At 54.6% G+C, this 17,964-nt stretch overlaps 1 protein-coding gene across 1 annotated transcript in view; it reads right to left on the bottom strand.

Annotated features, from left to right (window-relative positions):
* Myo15a (myosin XVA) overlaps positions 1 to 17,964 on the bottom strand; it is a 56,289-nt gene that overhangs the window by 24,016 nt on the left and 14,309 nt on the right. The window contains 35 exon segments of the mRNA XM_051167524.1: positions 914 to 1,032; positions 1,121 to 1,236; positions 1,537 to 1,612; positions 2,238 to 2,297; positions 2,498 to 2,619; positions 3,095 to 3,173; positions 3,305 to 3,410; positions 3,589 to 3,721; positions 3,808 to 3,988; positions 4,146 to 4,223; positions 4,342 to 4,409; positions 4,520 to 4,640; positions 5,014 to 5,108; positions 5,205 to 5,365; positions 5,686 to 5,877; positions 6,065 to 6,137; positions 6,347 to 6,510; positions 7,685 to 7,920; positions 8,761 to 8,856; positions 9,280 to 9,410; positions 9,484 to 9,565; positions 9,676 to 9,729; positions 10,241 to 10,325; positions 10,695 to 10,870; positions 11,284 to 11,401; positions 12,088 to 12,212; positions 12,384 to 12,429; positions 12,548 to 12,696; positions 13,599 to 13,676; positions 14,232 to 14,357; positions 14,708 to 14,839; positions 15,390 to 15,485; positions 16,125 to 16,248; positions 16,343 to 16,401; positions 16,893 to 17,006. Of these exon segments, the coding sequence (XP_051023481.1) occupies positions 914 to 1,032; positions 1,121 to 1,236; positions 1,537 to 1,612; positions 2,238 to 2,297; positions 2,498 to 2,619; positions 3,095 to 3,173; positions 3,305 to 3,410; positions 3,589 to 3,721; positions 3,808 to 3,988; positions 4,146 to 4,223; positions 4,342 to 4,409; positions 4,520 to 4,640; positions 5,014 to 5,108; positions 5,205 to 5,365; positions 5,686 to 5,877; positions 6,065 to 6,137; positions 6,347 to 6,510; positions 7,685 to 7,920; positions 8,761 to 8,856; positions 9,280 to 9,410; positions 9,484 to 9,565; positions 9,676 to 9,729; positions 10,241 to 10,325; positions 10,695 to 10,870; positions 11,284 to 11,401; positions 12,088 to 12,212; positions 12,384 to 12,429; positions 12,548 to 12,696; positions 13,599 to 13,676; positions 14,232 to 14,357; positions 14,708 to 14,839; positions 15,390 to 15,485; positions 16,125 to 16,248; positions 16,343 to 16,401; positions 16,893 to 17,006 (3,971 nt within the window).

The raw sequence follows: 17,964 nt of genomic DNA, 5'->3' as shown, positions 1-17,964 counted from the left end.
AACTGCCAGGAGAAGTAAAGGGGTCTGCACCCCACCTGTCTGCACCCCACTTCCCTGCTACCATTCTTTCTCAATCTCAGGGTTACAGGGTTGGTGGAAGGGAGGTAGAGGCTTCAATACCCGAAGTAAAATAGAGTTTAAAAACCAAGTGTCAGGGCTGGAGAGACGGCTCAGAGGTTAAGTGCACTACTGACTGCTCTTCTGGAGGTCCTGAGTTCAATTCCCAGCAACCACATAGTGGCTTACAACCATCTATAATGTGATCTGATGCCCTCTTCTGGCTTGCAGGTGTACAGGCAAGCAGAACACTGTATACATAATAATAAATACATCTTAAAAACAAAACAACCAAGCATCAACAGCCTACAGGCATTTTCTGAGCCTATTTCCCCTCTCTGACTGTCTGTGGGTTCTGTGTATCTCTTGAAACCCTTTGTACTGAATTCCAGTCTCTCAGTCCAACCACAAAACCAGACTTTGCTCACACAATACCTTTGTCTCATCCGTTGGCCCAGTTTTATCCTTCAGAGCAAGGAGTTTCTATCCATCTAGTGATCAAAGCTCTTTCCTGACCTCATATTGAAAGGGACAAAGGGTCTCCCGTAGGGAGTCTCAGGGCCAGGGCCATCTCTTCTCCCAGATGCCTGAGGACTTGCTTAATCTCAGCAGTCCTGCCTCTGTACAGTGAGCTCTGGAGGCAGGGCTCCCACCACAACCACTTCCTGCCTATGTGACCCCACACCACCAACTTTTCTCTGTGCCTCACTTTCCAACTCTCTGACATGGACTTAAGTAAAAAGGCTTGGCATAGCACATCACAGGTGCTAATAACAGCCCCGAGGAGCACAGTGAGATGTTGATGCCAGTCTGTGCCTATGTCCAGACAGTACCCTCCCACCCGTCTGCCAATCACCTGTATGCACACAGGACCCGAAGCTGTCTGCTTGTCTCCCTGCTGCCTTTGGCCATCCTCAGGAGCTTGATGCCCGTGTGCGATACAGCTAGGATCTGCACGCCAGTGCCCACGCTGCCCTAGGGAGAGGGTGAGCCTGGTTGAAGCCTTCCATCTTAATCCCTGGCTGCACTGGGCGGGCAGGAAGGGGTGAGCAGGGGCTCATACCATCGCTGGGAAGAGGCGGGAAAAGTAGATCTCCCAGCTGTCTCGGGCCATGCTGATTGCAGCCCGTTTCACACTTTCCGTTACCAGCGGTCGCTGAGTGTCCACCTGGTTTTGGGCTAAGGGAAACCAGTTTTGGTCAGGACCCTCTTTCTCCTCCTTGCCAGCTCACGTCTCAGGGGGTTGAGGGTGAGAGGCTGGTACCAGCAATAAGCTGTCTGACCAATGTCTGTGCTAGGAACTAGAAGCCACAGATAGATGGAAGGGCCATATTGTGTGGATGTTGCCTTCCAACCGTGCAGCCTGGCGAGGCTGAATAGTCACAGGCGTGTGTGGGAGGGAAGAGGGCAAGGCGTGTCTTTAGCTTTCTTCCAGCCAAGGGCAGGCCCCCCCAGCAGCCCTCCCCTTCCCCAAGATACCAAACAGGGCCTTCATCTGGAGCCGCTCCTCTTCAGATATGCGAAGGCAGGCCTCAGACACTGTGTCATGCAGGATCTGCAGGGACAAGTGTGCCCCGCTGGCTGAGGTCTATGGTCTAGGTACGTGGGTGGGAAGGGTTCCTGTCCTGCAGTTCTGGGGCCATCTGTCAACTGGGTGCCTTTTGTTATCCTATCCCTATATGGCCGCCTTCTAATCCCTCCTGCCTTTCTCAGGCCTTAATTTCCAAATGTATCCAGTGAGGCTGGGATTTGACCTCTAGGCCCTGCTGAACTCAGAGTGACTGTTTATATTTTTGTTTTGTTTTTTTCCCCCTCCAATACAGGGTTTCTCTGTGTAGCCTTGGCTGTCTAGACTCACTTTGTAGACCAGGCTGGCCTGGAACTCACAGAGATCCGTCTGCCTCTGCCTCCCAGTGCTGGAATTAAAGGCGTGTGCCATCACACCTGGCTGCTTTGTTTTGTTTTGTTGATACAGGGCCTTGTATCAAAACTCCTGATCCTTTTTCCTCCACCTTCTGGGTTCTGGGGTTATAAGCGTGTGCACATATGGCCAGATTGAATTGTGATAACTCATTAGTTGGATGTGTGGCCCTTCTAAACTTGTTTGTGGGAGTGGGAGAATCTGTAGAACAGTGCTCAAACCCACGGACGCTGCAGGGGGGGAGGAAAGAAGGCCTCACCTGCCGGAACAGGAGGTCTAGCTGCACCGGGTGACTGTAGCTGTCCTTAGGGTAAAATACCTGTGTGGGAAGGTCTTAGTTACCCATGGGTTGCTCCACCCTCAAATGCAGCCCCTGGCTGTCTCCTACCCTAGCTCCAAGCCCCATTCTCATTCTTCACGGTTCCTCAGCTCTGGCTTCCTGGATAGCCCCGCCCATATCTGGCCCCGCCCATATCTGGCCCCGCCCATATTAGCCTATCTTCTGGCCTTCGAAGGCACCTCTTTGCGCAGGAATATCCGCCAGGGGGCGTCCTGGTAGCCGTAGAAGTTGGGGTTGACTAGGCGGTGCAGTTGTGTCTGCACAGGATCCTCTGGAGGCTCTAGTGACCTTGAGGGCTGCACTATGGAGGGCAGGAGCAGAGAGGAAAACGGGGGCTTCCTAGGACCCAGCAGGAAAGGCAGGACCAGGGAGGACTTTATAGTGCTTCTGGTGATAGGAGGTATGGGGAAAGTACAGCAGGCTGATTCAGGTGAGCTGACACCTGACTGATGGGCAAGAAAGAGCCAGACACTTTTGGTGCATGGGTCTGATACTTTCAAGCTGTGTGGCCCTGGGAAGCAACTTGATATCTGTGCTTCCCCACCCACCCACCCCCGTTGTTACCAGGTAGAAACAAATAGTATTATTTCCATGCGTTTCAGTAGAATTAACTGAAGCCAAGGTGGGGCTGGCCCAAAACCAGTGATTTAAGTGCTCTCCCGCCCCCCAACAGTGTGCACTTTAACTCAGAGACAGACACAGCCCCCAAAGACTCCTGTGTGCTCACAGGCTCACTCACTCACTTGGACACCACTTGTATGTCTCCTCTTCCTGGCCCTCATGTGGAGTGGGCCCCGTGCATGGCCTTGGAGCACTGGTCACCGGCTTCACCAAGGCCACAGCTTCTCTGGACACCTGTGCCACCACAAAACAGAGCACTCATGAGGCAGTAAGCAGGCCGTGGAGGGAAGGTATAAAGCCATGCTGAGACAGCAACTGGTTTCTGAGGCTTCTATCCTCCTGGGGGTACCCAACCCTTTCCTCACCTGAGTGCCAGGCACTACCGCCAGGTGAGCCTTCTGTCCCTTCAGGATCATTAGGGCCTCCTCATGGGGGTCAGGTGGCCTCCTGAACACCTTCCCACCATCCGTTCTAGCAGGTAAAGCATGGCAGGTTAGACACTAGGTATCCCCTTACCCACAGTCCCCATGGTGGAGACCCTTCCACCATGGCAGCCCTGGCCTCCCGTTTCTCAGAGGCCCATCTTGATGGTGATGAGGGCCAGCACAGAGCTGCTGAAGGTAAGCTGAGGGCTGGTGGCTGGACCCACCTGCGGGCCTCAGGGCGTCCTGCGCAGGGCGGCTGCTTGTATTGTTTGATGATGCTTCTGATCTGCTGTGTGGGCTGGGGGAAGTGCTCTGAGTTGAGTGTGGAATACCGGACCAGCTCTGGGGAGGCTGAGTCTGTGAGGAGAGGTAGCCAGGTGAGGCTATGAGGCCCAGATGCCCCGGCCTGTTTGGGCAGTCTCTGGTCTTAGATGAACACTCACTGGATTCTGGAACAGTCCAATCCTGAGCTAGGATTGGAGCAGCCACTGGCTTGCTAGGGATCTTCGGGGCCTTTGCCACAGAGCCTGGGGCCAATGACTGTGGAGTGGGACGCACGAGCACAGGCTTGGCTGGAGGGCCGATGCCTACACACTTGGGCCGTGCCTCTGGAGCTAGGGGTCTCTGTGGAGAGTAGACCATGACATACAGGACATACTGGCTTATTCCCAGGCACCCCATCTCTTCCCAAAGTGGACTACGGGACTCCTGGCCTCAGAGAGGCACAGTAAAGCCCTGGGGTATCACAATATTCCTCTTTATCCTGGGTATCTCTGCTCACCTCTGGGAGCTGGGGTCTTGGGCTTGAACTCAGGGGCTGCTGCTGGAGTGCCAAAGCCTGTAGGGTCATCTCCCGGGCCTGGGAATAGGTGGTCATGGTGACCAGGTGGACTTATTCCTGTGTACACCACTGGTGCATGCACACAGACACACACACAGGCACACACACACACACTTTGTGCCCGGTCCCCACTTACCAGTAGCACAGCCTGCCTGTGGATGAAGGCTTGCTGCAGAGCCAGTGTGGAGGCATCCAGGCCTGGGACTGGGGAACCAGGCAGATGGCACAGGTGGGCACAGGTCTTAGGGAGGCAGGAGCTCCCCCCTGTGTACCGCCCACCCCTAGCCCAGAAGCATGCTTAAGGAAGCACTGACTAGGCTTGAGCTTGGGCTCTGGAGGTCTCCTGGGGATGTCTTCAGAAGCACTGCCACCGCTTCCACCTGGCTGGCCCCCACCTTTCATGCGGTAGGCGATGGCTGTTGGTTTCTCCAAGTCCTGGGGCAGCAGTGACTGCCTCACTGCTGTGATCCCCAGGACCCATGGCAACAGGCACCTGACACCTGACACCTGCTCCCAATCCACCCCCTCCGCATGGAACTTCTGTGGGGAATCAGTGTCTATGCTGGGGTTCCCTAGGGCAAGGAAGTCTTGGGAGGTGATCCAGCCAAGCCATCCTATAAGGGTGGCTTCTGCCGCATGCGACAGCTAGGGTCCTGACATTTAGCTGTGGCTCCTTCCAAGGCAGCCAGGGACATCCCCAGCTGCCAGGCTGTGTCAAGGCTCAGGTGTCACCCTAAGACATGAGCTATGTCTCTGGTGGGGCATGTCATTGAGTCTGCCACCTGCAGACACCCCTCTGCAACCCTACCGCATCCCCACAGGCCAGCACGGGGTCGAAGAGGCTGTCCAAGTAACCATCCAGCTCCCTTGGGGGCACAGCGGGCTCTCCAGTGCTGTCCATAGCTGGTGAGGGCACAGAAGGGCCAAGTTCACTTCTTATGTGGGTCTCCACACCCCCTTCCTCTTTTCCCTCTGCTGCAATGGCCATTGCTGGCTGACCTTGGCGGGTTGCTGTCCATCTCTGGGTCTCCGTGTCCCCTGTTGTACCAGCCTCATTGTGGATGCAGTACCCATCAAAGGCAGGCGTTTTGGGCATGTGGTCCTGGGGCTGGGGTCTTGTGGGTGTGTCCTCATCTGAATCCCAGCAGTTCCTAAACACCCTGTGGATGGAAGGGGAGGCACAGGACAGCTGAGCCCAAAGGAGTCCCATGGAAATGGCTGTGTGTCCTGGTTTGGGTGGCTTCCACAGTTGAGGGGCAGAATTACTAGGCATGGTGGTACACACTGCAGCTCCAGACTCCAGAAGCTGAGGTAGGAGAATGGCTTGAGCCCAGGAGCTCAAGGTCCACTTAGGTCAAACCACCAAACAAACAAACAAACAAAAATGGATCCCACTCCCAGAACTCAGCCTTTCCCACCAGCTGATGAGCAGAGCCAGCTGCCCAGGGGAAGTGGTCTGGGCAAGTAGCTATCTATGTACCCTCTGTTGTCTCCCCTGCCAGCCAAAGGCCCTTCTGCGCCCACAACGAAGTAGGATTTCTGTCGAGGAAAGTCCCTGAGCAGTTCCAGATCTGACACCAAGTCCAGCACATAGTCATGTCCGGCCAGCTCTGCCCACTGGACTCCATTCTTCATGGCCACTGTCCAGCCCCTCCAACCATCAGCCAGCCCCCTGGCCAGTGTTCAGAGAAATAGAAATAAAGAGTGAAATTGTTAGGGACTGCCTGGAGACTGTGGGGTATGAGTCAGACCTCAAGCATGGCCAACGTGGTCCTCTGGACCCCCCCAGGGATGGTGTCTCCTGCCCCTCCTTCCCAGGTCATGGGGGTGCTGGATGGGGCATCCTAGGAGGAGCCAACCTGTGCTTCAGAATGTCTCCAGCCATTGCTTCCCCCGTACTCCAGGCGTGCACCGGACAGGAGAACTGGTCACCTGGCACAGCCAGTTGTGTACTCAGTCTAGGGGCATCTTCGGGCCAGCCTCACTGGCTCCCGTGCCCCTATGCCATGTCTCAACCCCCACTTCTTCCCTGCACTGCCACACTGGTATGAGCCCCTCCCTGGCTTCAGAGCCTTTTGTGCTTGCTGCTGACTCTAGCTGCTCTTCCTTTCGGAAGCAGCCTGAGGGATGAGCCTACATACCGTTGAAGCAGCTCACATCTAGGGCCATACTGGCCTTCTCCTGAATGGCAGTCCACTCGAGCTGGGTCGGGGGAAAGGTGCGGGCAGCCCCTGAGCCCATAGCCTGCAGGAGGCGATGCTGGCACATAGCCTGGAAGCCATTCTGCCCATAATCAGACACAAACCTGGCAGGAGGAATAGGGAGTTGGATCCTACTGGAGCCTCAGGCTAGCTCTTAGCTCTAAGGTGAAGTAAAACAGCCTCAGGTTAACTCACAAATGGGCAAGGTAAGAGAGCACCCTAATGGTCTCTCATAGCCGAGAGTGCTGAGGCTGGCCTAAAAAAAAGGAAGTCCCAGGTTAGCCCAGAACTGTCTAGTCTAGCACAGAAGTCCAAGGATGGGGTAGAATGTCATTGTTCAGATGGAGTGTATGAGCAAGCATAGGCTGGAACCTGGGCTGTGGAGGGCTGTGCCCTCATCTCTTCACTCTGTAGTCTGGTGACTACCTACATTTTGTCTGGCCTCCTAATTTTCCTCTGTGTAAGAGACAGATGGCTGTGGGGGTCCAACTCAGCTTAGGGCAAGTGAGCTATTCCCACTAGTAGGTCCTCCTCGTGCCCTTAGCAATTTTGTGCTGAAAGGGGCCAGGGTCACGTTTTCAGAAAGACCCTACACAAGACAGTGACCTTACCCTGCTGTTGGAGTCCCCACAGCCACAGTACTGGCTGAGGAATGGCCGCCTTCTGCATGCAAGCCTGGAGAGGTTCCTCACGGTCTGGTGCTCATTGCTATCCTGCTAGGTGGGTCCTGTTACCACCACCCACTTACAGCAGAGAAAAGAGAGGTACTGGCCCTGGGTCATGCAGTGTACTTGGGCACTGTCTCTCACAGGTCATAATGCTTCACCATCAGCGGGGACGTATTGCCATAGATGCTCATCTCTGTTCTGGGTACTTAAAATGTGCTATAGAGTTGTTGCTATCATCTCCCTCATATTATAGGAGATGAAACCAAGGCCTAGAGAGGTGAAGTGACGTGTCCAAAGTCACAGAGTTCAGCTTGGGATTCGAATCCAGATTGCCTGAGTCCATGCTGTGTTCCTAATCCCTGTCTGCCCCCATGACTTAAGAAATCTAAGAACCGAGAACTCTTTTCTCAGTTCTCCACATGCCCGTTTTGCCCAACCCTGGGTTCTGCCAATTTTCATCCATTTTGACTTTCTCCTGGCTCTGGGTTCAGTTACGCGATGGCATCTCTGGCTGCCATCCATGCCTGCTCTTCTGGCAACACAGAGGCACCCGCTTGCCTGACCTCCAAGCTCCTATCTGGCCACCTACCGCCCCGTGGGTTGCACTCACTTGAGGAGGAACTTGTCAAGGTGCGAGGAAGGTGCGAAGCCGCTCAGGCAGGCGGCCAGCAGCAACCAGCCACGCTTGGCATTGTACGGGTTGTGATTGCGCCACACTTGGTTGGCCAGCTGGGCTAGGATCTCATCCCGCAGATCTGGCTCCATCAGCCCCTGGTGCACAATGTAGTTCCCCAAGATCATCTCCTGGGTGCCATGTAGGTGGGGGTCTCCCATGAAACGCAGGATCTAGAACAGGTAGGCTCTCGTGGGCTTCTGCCCACCTTCAACATGCACTCCTGGCATGTTCCCCTGTCTATAAAATAGTCCCTTGTATTTCAATAACACACTAGTATTCCATGTCAAACAACCAGCAGGGAAGTTAGGATCCAAAGGGTACACTGACTTCCTCTTCTACCCATGAGCCTCCTGTGGCCCTCACTCATTGAAACATCCTCTTATACCCTTGGCCTTCATATTGGTTGCACTTGGTCCAGAAGGTTCTCTAGTGTTCAGGTCTGACCACATCACTTCCAGGAAGCACCTTCCAGGGCTCCCCAACTCTCTGGTGAAATGGGACCTGGGAGCCTGCAACCTAAGCTTCACTGGCCACTCTCCCTCTCACCCCCACATCTCTCTTGTCCTGCCCCCTCTGAGTTCCTGCTTTTCCTAATGGGTAAATGCCTCCTCCTCCAGACTGCTTTCTGTAGCTTGCTTGCCTCGTTTGGGTTCCTAGCCTCTGAACTTCCCTCTGCACATGTTGGTGGTCCTAGGTTAGACCAGGGACTGTCCCCCTCAGCCTGGGGAGTCCTTAGGAGGTGCCAGAGAGCCTCTGAGGCAGCATTGCCAGGAGGACCACTGAGGGAAAAAGACCTCAGATCTTTTCGCTGCCATAAGCTTCTGTCCCCAAGAAAATGGGACTCAGGAGGTGAGCTTGAAGGCCACAGAGGCTGTCCAGGGCATATGGGGGAAGCTTGTAGCTACTCATCAGGCCAGGCTATGCACTTGGCACCCAGGGGCAGGAGTGTTTGTGGCCTGTTTTCGTGGTAGGCCTATGCACTTGAAGCCGGACTGGGGCAGCTCCCGTACTAGCTTAAAGACACTTATGGCTTCTGCATGGTGTTCCACAGGCAGCCGTGTAAGAGGCATCTTCAAGGGCGCTGTCAGCATCCCAAAGGAGGGTTCCTGGAGACACAAGGAGGGTATGGGAGGTGACATTGGGGACAATAGACATACCTATGTCTACCACTTCATGTTGGGCAAGAGTACAGGAGACCATGAGGCTGACTCCTCATATCAGTGCCTAGATGAAGAAGCTGAGGTCTGGTGAGGGCAGGCTATGACCCATAGAGAACAACTGAGGTAGGGAGTCACAACAACCCAGGAGGACAGGACATAGAGGCAGGTTCTGTGCCATGTCCTAGTCTGGCTGTGGTTATCCCATGCTGGTTGATGAGCTAAATAGCCAGGGTCCAAGAAAGTCTCACTACCATGAGGGCTCTAGGCCCTCCAATGGGTTCACATCCACCCCACAAGAGCTTTCAGGGAGGCTGTGTCAGGTCTCAGTGTCAGTGCCCCGTGGGCCAGGCTGCTTGTGCCAGCCTTTACCTTGAAGTGGCACCGGATGAACTTGGCCATGGGGTAGTTGTTGATGTCAAGTGGAAGCATGACACAGGGCTCAGCCTGGAGCCTAGGGGTTCGAACAACAGCCACTCGGGGCACGCTGGACATCTTGAGGCCTGTGGATGGTGGATGCCTGTAATGACCGCACCTTTCTCCCCAGACCTCCCCACACTGTGAGAGATCACACACCTGCTGCAGCTTGCAGGAGGCCAGCCACCTCAGCTGGCACCTCCAGGTGTTTCACTGGCACCACCTCACGCTTGTTCAGCTCCTGGGGCAGGGGGCAGGGGATGGGTAAGGGGTGAAGGGACAGCTGCCACACCTCACTCGCCGCCCAGTTTCCCTCCCTGTCCCCTGCTGTGGCTTGGACCCTGCACCAACCTCCTGCTCACGCAGCCATGCCTCCTGTGCCTGGCGCCTCCGCTCTGCCCTCAGCTGCAGGAGAGCAAATGGTCAGGGCACAGGGGGCAGAGACCAAGGCCAGGTAGCCTGGGCAGGCGCGAGCAGTAGGGAAGGGCCTGTCGCCTGGAGGCTCGCGGTGGCACTGATAGGACTGAGGTAGTGACAAGGCGAGAGAGGCAAAGGTGTAGCCAGAGACGGGAGGAGATGACAAGTTGGCAGGGGGACCCGAGGAAACTTTGACTGAAGGCATTGCATGCTTTCTGAGCTTTGGGAAGGACATTTACCACTGGTAGTTGGTTTATGTGACAGAGGGCAAGACTGGCAGCGAGCTAAGTACCAGATCACACTAAAGAGACTCAAGTCATGCCTGCAGCTCACTATGCCCCTAGTGCTGGCTACATCCCTCCACACAGCCTCTCCTCCCACCCCAAGGGACATGCCAGGAAACAGACCCGAGAGGAGCCACCACCAGCCAGCTGAGGAAGAGGGCATGGCAGGGGCTTGCGCTGGGGTAAGTGTCCTCCCAACCCGGGCAGGCGTGTACCTTGAGGTAGCGGCGGCGGTTCACGTAGGTGTGCACAAGGGAACGGAACTTCACCAGGCTCTGCCTCATCTGCTGGTAGCGTTGTCTGAGGAGTTAAGAATGAGGCAACGGGGCGACAACGGGTTACAGATGCCTGTGCCACTGCCCATATTTCACTCGGGGACCCTTCGTCTCAAAGGAGAATGAATTCAATGTGGGACAGAGAGACACGGGCAAATCCACATGGCACATCTAAGTGGCAGGGCCTGGGTTGATCTCACAGTGGTTATGTGTTAGCCCCAGGGCCTGATGGGTAGGTATCAGGAATATCCTCTAAACTCCCACAGTCAGAGGACGGTGACTTGGAGAACCCTATTTCAGCTTGCATGCCTCCAGAGACGGGAAGCTCCAGGCTTGAGCTCATGTTCCTCCGCACCTGGAGGACACCAGAGACTTACTCTTCTTTAGACCTCACCTGGCCAGGAAGCCACGGGCCCTGCTCTGCAGTAGGATGATCTTCCGGCGCAGGGAGCGGAAGTGCCGTTGGATGAAGAAGCCTCGCAGGTAGCGCTGCAGCGTGAGGGCAGCTCGGTTCTGGACTCGCTCCCGCATGCTCTCTAGTAGCTGGTACAGGTGCTCCTTGAGGAAGAGCTGGAGGTGGGAGGCAGCAATGGATACCCCTTCTGCGAAGCCCACAGTAACAGAGAAGACGGCGGGGCTTCCCAGAGCTTGGCCGGGAGTTTGGAGCAGCAAAAACTAGGGTTCAGGTATAGCAGACACATGGCAGGGGGCCTCTGAGCAGAGCCAAGGTGGATTAACACCCTAAACTGAGGCATCTGCCAGGCAGTGGTGGTGCACGCCTTTAATTCCAGCACTCGGGAGGCAGAGGCAGGCGGATCGCTGTGAGTTCGAGGCCAGTCTGGTCTACAATGCGAGTCCAGGACAGCCAAAGCTACACAGAGAAACCCTGTCTCGAAAACCCAAAACAAACAAACAAACAAACAAACTGAGACATCTGGAGACACCCCTTGGATATCTCTGGATGTGAGGTCTCCGGAACTCACCTTGCTAACCCCAACACGGTACATGTCTGGAGTGACTGTGCATAGCCGGCTCAACAATGACACACACATGTCCCCATCTGCTGGCACGTTGAGCTTGAGGGACACCAGGCAGCGGTATCTGGGGAACCAAACTCAGCCTGAGGGCCGGATGTTATCCCATCCCCGTGTCTGGGGGGTGAAGCTTGCCCACAGCACTATCCTCAATACCAGCCCAGCGTGTCAAAACCGCAATCTGCTATTTTAGCGGAGCAAGACCCTTTACTGACATCTGCTGGAGCTTGTGCTAATAGCTATCGGAGCCACCCCGAAGAGATCCAACACAGACTCGGCTATGAAAGCAAAGGTTCCTGTCACCAAGCCTGACAACCTGAGTTTAATCTCTGGTGAACTCCTTGTCCTGTAACCTACACACATACTGTGCCACGTTTGAGCCACGTGTAATTTTTTTTTAAAGATTTATTTATTTATTATTATTTATACAGAGCTCTGCCTGCATGTACCCCTACAGGCCAGAAGAGGGCATCAGATCACATTATGGATGGTTGTGAGCCACCATGTGGTTTGCTGGGAATGGAACTCAGGACCTCTGGAAGAGCAGTCAGTGCTCTTAACCGCTGAGCCATCTCTCCAGCCCCGTAATTTTTTTTTTTTAAAGCAACACAACAGCTATATTTCCCATGTCGAATCTAACATGTTTTGTATAGTGTATGACCTAAGCAACAGTGCACGACAGGTCCTATGTTGCTTAGGCTGTGGGGACCTGGAGAGGAATCTGTACAGCTAGAAACTACCTGATGGAAATACCTGTCGATGAACACCTGGAAGGGCAGCCGCACCGGAAAGCCTTCCTTGCGGATCCGCACAGTCTCCAGAACCCCTGAATAGCGTAACTGTGCCATCATCACATCCGGCTCAAAGAGACCTGGCTCCTAGAAGGATGCCCAGAGAGGAGGACGTTTGCACATTGGCCGTTCAGCTACAAAGGCACTCTTGGTAGCGAGTAGTCCCGGCAGTGGGCAGGTAGGGGCCAGAGGGGCCAAGCCACTTGCCCAGGGTCACACTTCACAGGCAGAAGGATTTGGCTTTCTCAGGGGTCTCACCTTCTTATGGTTTGGTTTCAGGCAGCGCACGAACAAGGGGTTACACCTGGGGCAGCAGCAGGAGAAGCTGTGTGTGAGATCTCAGAGAAAGAGAGTGGCGCTAATCCACCGAGGGCCACGGGGCGAAGGCGAGACTGGATGCTCTGCCCTCCCACCCAACCCACCTCTCCATTTTTTCCACCAGATCCAGAAGCGACTGCTGGAATTTGGCTGCCACCGTGTGAGCCTTGTAGAGCCGGGTAATGGAGCTGCTTTTGCCCAGGCGCGGAGGGGCGGTCTGTGCAGCATGGCTGGCGAAGAGGTGTGCCACCACCTGGAGGGGCCAAGGTGTTGGAAACCAGTGACAGATGGACAGGGAAACAGACAGAAACAGCAGGTTTAGGGCAAAACAGGGATGGAACAACAATATTCAAGTCCCTAGACTGAAAGGTGCTGAAAACAACTTGACTCTAGGTGTCCCTATCATCCCGGCTTGCATGTGGGCTCAGCACCTCCTGGAGAGCAGCCCCCATTGAACCTGCTTTCCCCTCTCATTCTGGGGAATGCACAGCACTGCTGCGAACCTGGTCTTGCTTGGGAATTTTGGCCCCTTTGACAGAGGAGGAAAAGGATGGCCCACAGGGGAGGGGATGTAACTGTCCCCTGTCATAGGTCCACCTGCTGATGAGCAATGGAGCTGACCTCCGCGCACTCCACAGAGCATCGGGCTTCCAACATAAGTCAGGAATTCAGAGACTAGTCTCCGTGGCGTGCTGGTTAACACTGTGAGCCAGGCTGGAAGGGTCTTATGAGAGACTGAGGTGGGGCCCATGGCGTGTGTGCTGGCAGGTGGCTGATGCAGAGGTGAAGAGGAGGACTGGTGGGGGGGATGGGGGAGGGGAGCTGGAGAGATGGCTCAGTGGTTAAGGACACTGACTGCTCTTGCAAAGGACCCTGCTTCAAATCCCAGCACCCACATGGCAGCTCACGGTCTGTCACTCTAAAGTTCTGACACTCACACACAGATATATGTGCAGGCAAAAACGCCAATGCACATAAAAGTAAAGGTAAATGAATTAAGAAAAGAAAAAAGAACTTTAAAAAAAGGAGCAGGACTGGGTTAGGGGCATCCTGTTTCCTGGACTGGGGAGAACCAGAGATAGAGCCAGTGGAGGAGGGGGTGCTGCCAGGAACGTGGGCAGGGGTTGGGGTGGGTACAAGGCCAGCCTGGCTTACCCTCGTGCGGCTGTGCACGAACAAGTCCAGCACATCTTGGCGCACTTGGTCATGGTTCTTGTCCAGGAACTTGTGCACCTGAAAAAACAGGGCACTAGTGCATCTGTGGCTGGTCCCACTTACCCAGCCCTGTGTACAGCCAGGATGCAGCAAGAGCTTGTTGCCAGTCCTCTGCATTCCTTCATCTCCCAGACTCCTCTCTGCCTTCTGTCTTAGGAGGGAATGGATTCTCCCTTCTGTCCTGGCCTTTCCCCATCCCCTCCACCCTGCTCACACTTCCAGGAGTGGGGCGGGGCGGTGCTTTCACTTCCTTTTACCCATTCCACAGATGAGGAAAATAAGGCTCAAATGTAGACAGAGGCTTGAAATCCTACGTTGTGACTTGGATCCTAGTGACCACGTGACACCGTTCCGAGTAAGAGGCTCTCCGTCAAGTCTACTCTGAGTCTCACATCTACCTCAGAGGTTTAGCATTATTAGCCCCATTTTTTTTTTCAGATGAGGAAACAGGATCAGTGAACTTAAGCCGTTCCCCAGAGGCTGAGGGGGCTACAGGGCTAGAACTGGAGTCATGATGAGGCCCAGCCTGCAAGCCACAGCACCCGAGGCCATGCTGGCTGGCTCCGCTCTCACCTGGTAGGTGACCTTGCCTGCATAGTGCTTGATGGTAAACTCTGGCAGTGGCATCTTGGGCTTAGAGTAGAGTGGGTTGGCGCCGTGGTGGTAGTGGCACTTCTGCAGGAATGTGTGGTCTGTGGCCTGTCAGGGGAGAGAGGAAGGGGGCACCCTGGGCACCTGCTCCTGGCCCAGTGCCAAATTCTTCAGCCCCGATTGCTGGGCTTCCCAGAGGATGCTGGAGGAGATGGCTCATGGTCCTGGAGGCTGACTGAGTTCAGGGAGACAGGCCCTAGCTGTGGCTGCCTATAATGGCATCATCCCCTGTGTTTAAAGTCAGAGTACAAGGCCCAAGCCCAGGTCGCCTCATCTGGAACTTCCATCCTTAGTCATTTCCAGGTGACTGTAGATGGTGGTGTCCTAACACCACACTTCCTGCTCCAGGCCTGAGCACAGAGGGGTGGCCTCAGGCTGGGAGTCAACCAGAGGCGTACCTGTGGAAAGCAGCACTGGTCATCCAGGATGCGTAGGATGCCGTAGGGTTTCAGGGAGATGAGGTTGATGCAGGGCTGGTTGTCGGCAAAGGCGATCTCCCGCCAGTCCATCTGCTCTCGGATGTACTCCTCCTGTGAAGAATGTAGGCTCAGCCACCCAGGCTGACTTAGCTCTGTGTCCTGCCTTCTGTAACAGGAGCCAGAATCCTACTAGGAGCCGGGCGGTGGTGGCGCATGCCTTTAATCCCAGCACTCGGGAGGCAGAGGCAGGCGGATCGCTGTGAGTTCAAGGCCAGCCTGGTCGACAAAGTGAGTCCAGGACAGCCAAGGCTACACAGAGAAACTCTGTCTCGAAAAACAGCCAACAAAACAAAACAAACAAACAAAAAACAACAGAATCCTACCAGGGCAACATGGACCCTCACTCAGGGCCTCTCTTTCCCAGGAGGAGTCCTCTGCAGGCTCAGCAAACCTTTCCTTCCAATCACAGGCCTCATACGCACTGCTCCTGTTTATATTGTTTTTTGCTCTATGTTTCCTACTCTCTTTGTGTCTTTTTTTTTTTTTTTTTTTTTTTTTGTGCCCTTAACCTCTGAGCCATCTCTCCAGCCCCCTCTCTTTGTGTCTTAAGGAAGGCCTTGACCAGCCAGGATGGACAAGCAGGAGTGTGGAGGCTGCATACCTGTTCCTCCTGGAATACAATCTTGTTGAACAGGTACTGAAGGTTCTCGTTGGCGTAGTTGATGCACAGCTGCTCAAAGCTGTTGAAGCTCAGGTCCTGCCAAGCACACAGAGGCCAGGTCTGGCTCCTCCTTGGTCAGCAACCCAGCTGTCCCCACCATGGGCGCTGTCCAAGCCCAGGCCCCTGCCCGAATTTTATGGCTGCAGTTTCACAGACCCCATAAGGCTCTCTGCACACCAGATGGGGCCCATAGAAGAGCCAACAGCTCAGGCCATCATGCCTTCTGCCTGGGCTCCAGTCTTGGCTTCACCACTTTCTGGTTGTTTGTGAAATGGGGACCTTGGCAATACCTGCCTTACATGGCTTTTGGTGGAGTGGGTTAAAAGCAATAGTGCCTTTTAAGTGTCTGCTATAGCCATGGAAGTTTTACCCAGTCTTTCCCCACCATCCTCCCTGAGTACAACAATCTCCCCACAACAACACTAGCTCCCCCAAAACGGTCTCGTGCCTCCTACCCCTACAGTTACCCCTCCTTCACCTAGGAATGTTTCTTTCTTCCAGAAAGTTGTCTCTGATCCCTGCCCAGCTCAGGTAAGGACTTGAAGGTTCCGCGGTGCTAGCTAGCTACATGTCAGTGCTGCGGTCACAGAAGCCTGTCCCCATGCACTGCCTCCAACCAGCCTCACTGAGTAGCTTCCCAAGGGCAAGGCCCAGTCTGGTCTTACTCAGTCCTACCTCGAAGCCATATATGTCCAGGATGGCGATGGACAATGTGTCTTGTTTTGGAGATACCAGAGCATTGACCCTGGTGATGAGCCAGCCAAACAGCAGAGCATACAAGACCTTAGCGATGGCATCCCTGGAGCAGAGGCCATGTTGGACTGAGGGTGAGTGGGTTCAGGGCAGAGGTGCTCAGGGGTCTAGGAGCCAGGGCAGGAGGGACAGAGCCTTACCTGGCATCTACAGCACTCTCTACTGTCAGGGGTGTGAAGATCTTCTCTCTGATTGTCTCCTGGGAAGAGCAGGGCCTTTGAGTGACAGCTGGCTGGCCAGTGCCTCAGGAAGGCCCTAGAGGCTGGGGGAGGGGGGCTTAGGAGCGTGGGAAAGGGATGCCGGAGATGCGGGGTAACTGGTCTCAAGCTCACTACTGGCCAAGGCAGGATGGAATGTTTTATCTGCACCTGGCCAGTCAATCAGCAGAGACAGTTGCTGGTGTAATGGGGGAGATGGGCATGAGGAAAGATCAGCCTTGGGATCAGCCTGGAGGAGGCAGGGCCTTAGAGGAAGCACTGGCCTAGTCAGGATGGGAAAAGGTTTCCTGGAGGTGAGCATGTCATGCGTGGCAGTGTCCAAGCCCCGCCCCAACCCCTCTGTCACTCCAGCCACGCTGACAGGAGTGACAGAATAAGACTGGGTAGGTGACCTAAGAGGTCAGGAGAGGGAGAGGGAGCTGTGGCCCCAGAGCAATGGGCCCTTGTCAGGATGCACGGCCCTCAGACTCACAGTCACTTTGAAGGTAATGGCCTTCTGCAGGCCCTCAGGAGAGACCTGGAGCAGTTCTGCCACAGCCTGGATCTCCCGGGCGCTCACCACTGAGGCCACCTCCTGGGCATCAGTCTATGCAAAACACCAGGGCAGTCAGCTTGTGCTACTCCACGGGGGCTGAGTTTAGAATTCTCATTAAAGCAGACACAAGCTAGAATGGCAGAGAAAACCCAGAGAAGTGGAGGAGGCTCTCTGAGGTAGGAGAAAGAGAGTAGAGCTTTGTGTGGGGGTGTGGCTCAGGAGTAGAGCATTTGCCTAGAACGTGCAGGGTCCTAGGTGACATCGTCAACACCCAAATAAATAGGCAAAATGAAACAGATGAAGAGGTGGCTTGGTGGATAAAACACTTGCTGCGCCGAGGATCTGAGTTCAAATCCCAGAAGGAAGGAAAAGCCAGGCATGGTGGTGCTTGTCTGTAATCCAGCACTGAAGGGACAGACCAGTTCCAGGGGCTCAATGATCAGTCCATTGGAAATGGCAAGTGACAGGTGCAAGGAGAGGCCCTAGCTCAGGACATAAGGTGGGGAGCAAGAGAGATACTCAGTGTTGATCTCTATAGCCTCCATCACGTGAGTGTGCGCGCGTATACCACAGAGAGAGAGAGAGAGAGAGAGAGAGAGAGAGAGAGAGAGAGAGAGAGAGAGAGAGAGAGAGAGAGAGAGAGAGAGAGATATGGAGAGAAGGGGGGAGCTGGAGAGATGCTCAGCAGTTAAGAGAACTTGCTCTGGGCTGGAGAGATGGTTCAGAGGTTAAGAGTTTCGTCCTTCCAAAGGTCATGAGTTCAATTCCCAGCTCACAACCACCTATAATGAGATCTAGTGCCCTCTGCTGGCATGCAGGTAGAATACCATATAATAATAAATAAACGCATCTTTAAAAACATAAAAATAAAAAAATATAGAGAGAGAACTTGCTCCTCCAGAGGACCTGAGCTCAGCTCCTAGCAGGCAGCTCACAACAATCTATTTCTGCCTCTGGGAGATACAGCACCCTCTTCTGGTCTCCCTGAGCACTTGCACATACATGGCAC

The sequence above is a fragment of the Acomys russatus genome, chromosome 25 (genome assembly GCF_903995435.1).
Source record: "Acomys russatus chromosome 25, mAcoRus1.1, whole genome shotgun sequence".
NCBI lineage: Eukaryota > Metazoa > Chordata > Mammalia > Rodentia > Muridae > Acomys > Acomys russatus.
The sequence above is the reverse complement of the archived record's forward strand: the minus strand, read 5'-3'. Positions and strand labels throughout refer to the sequence as shown.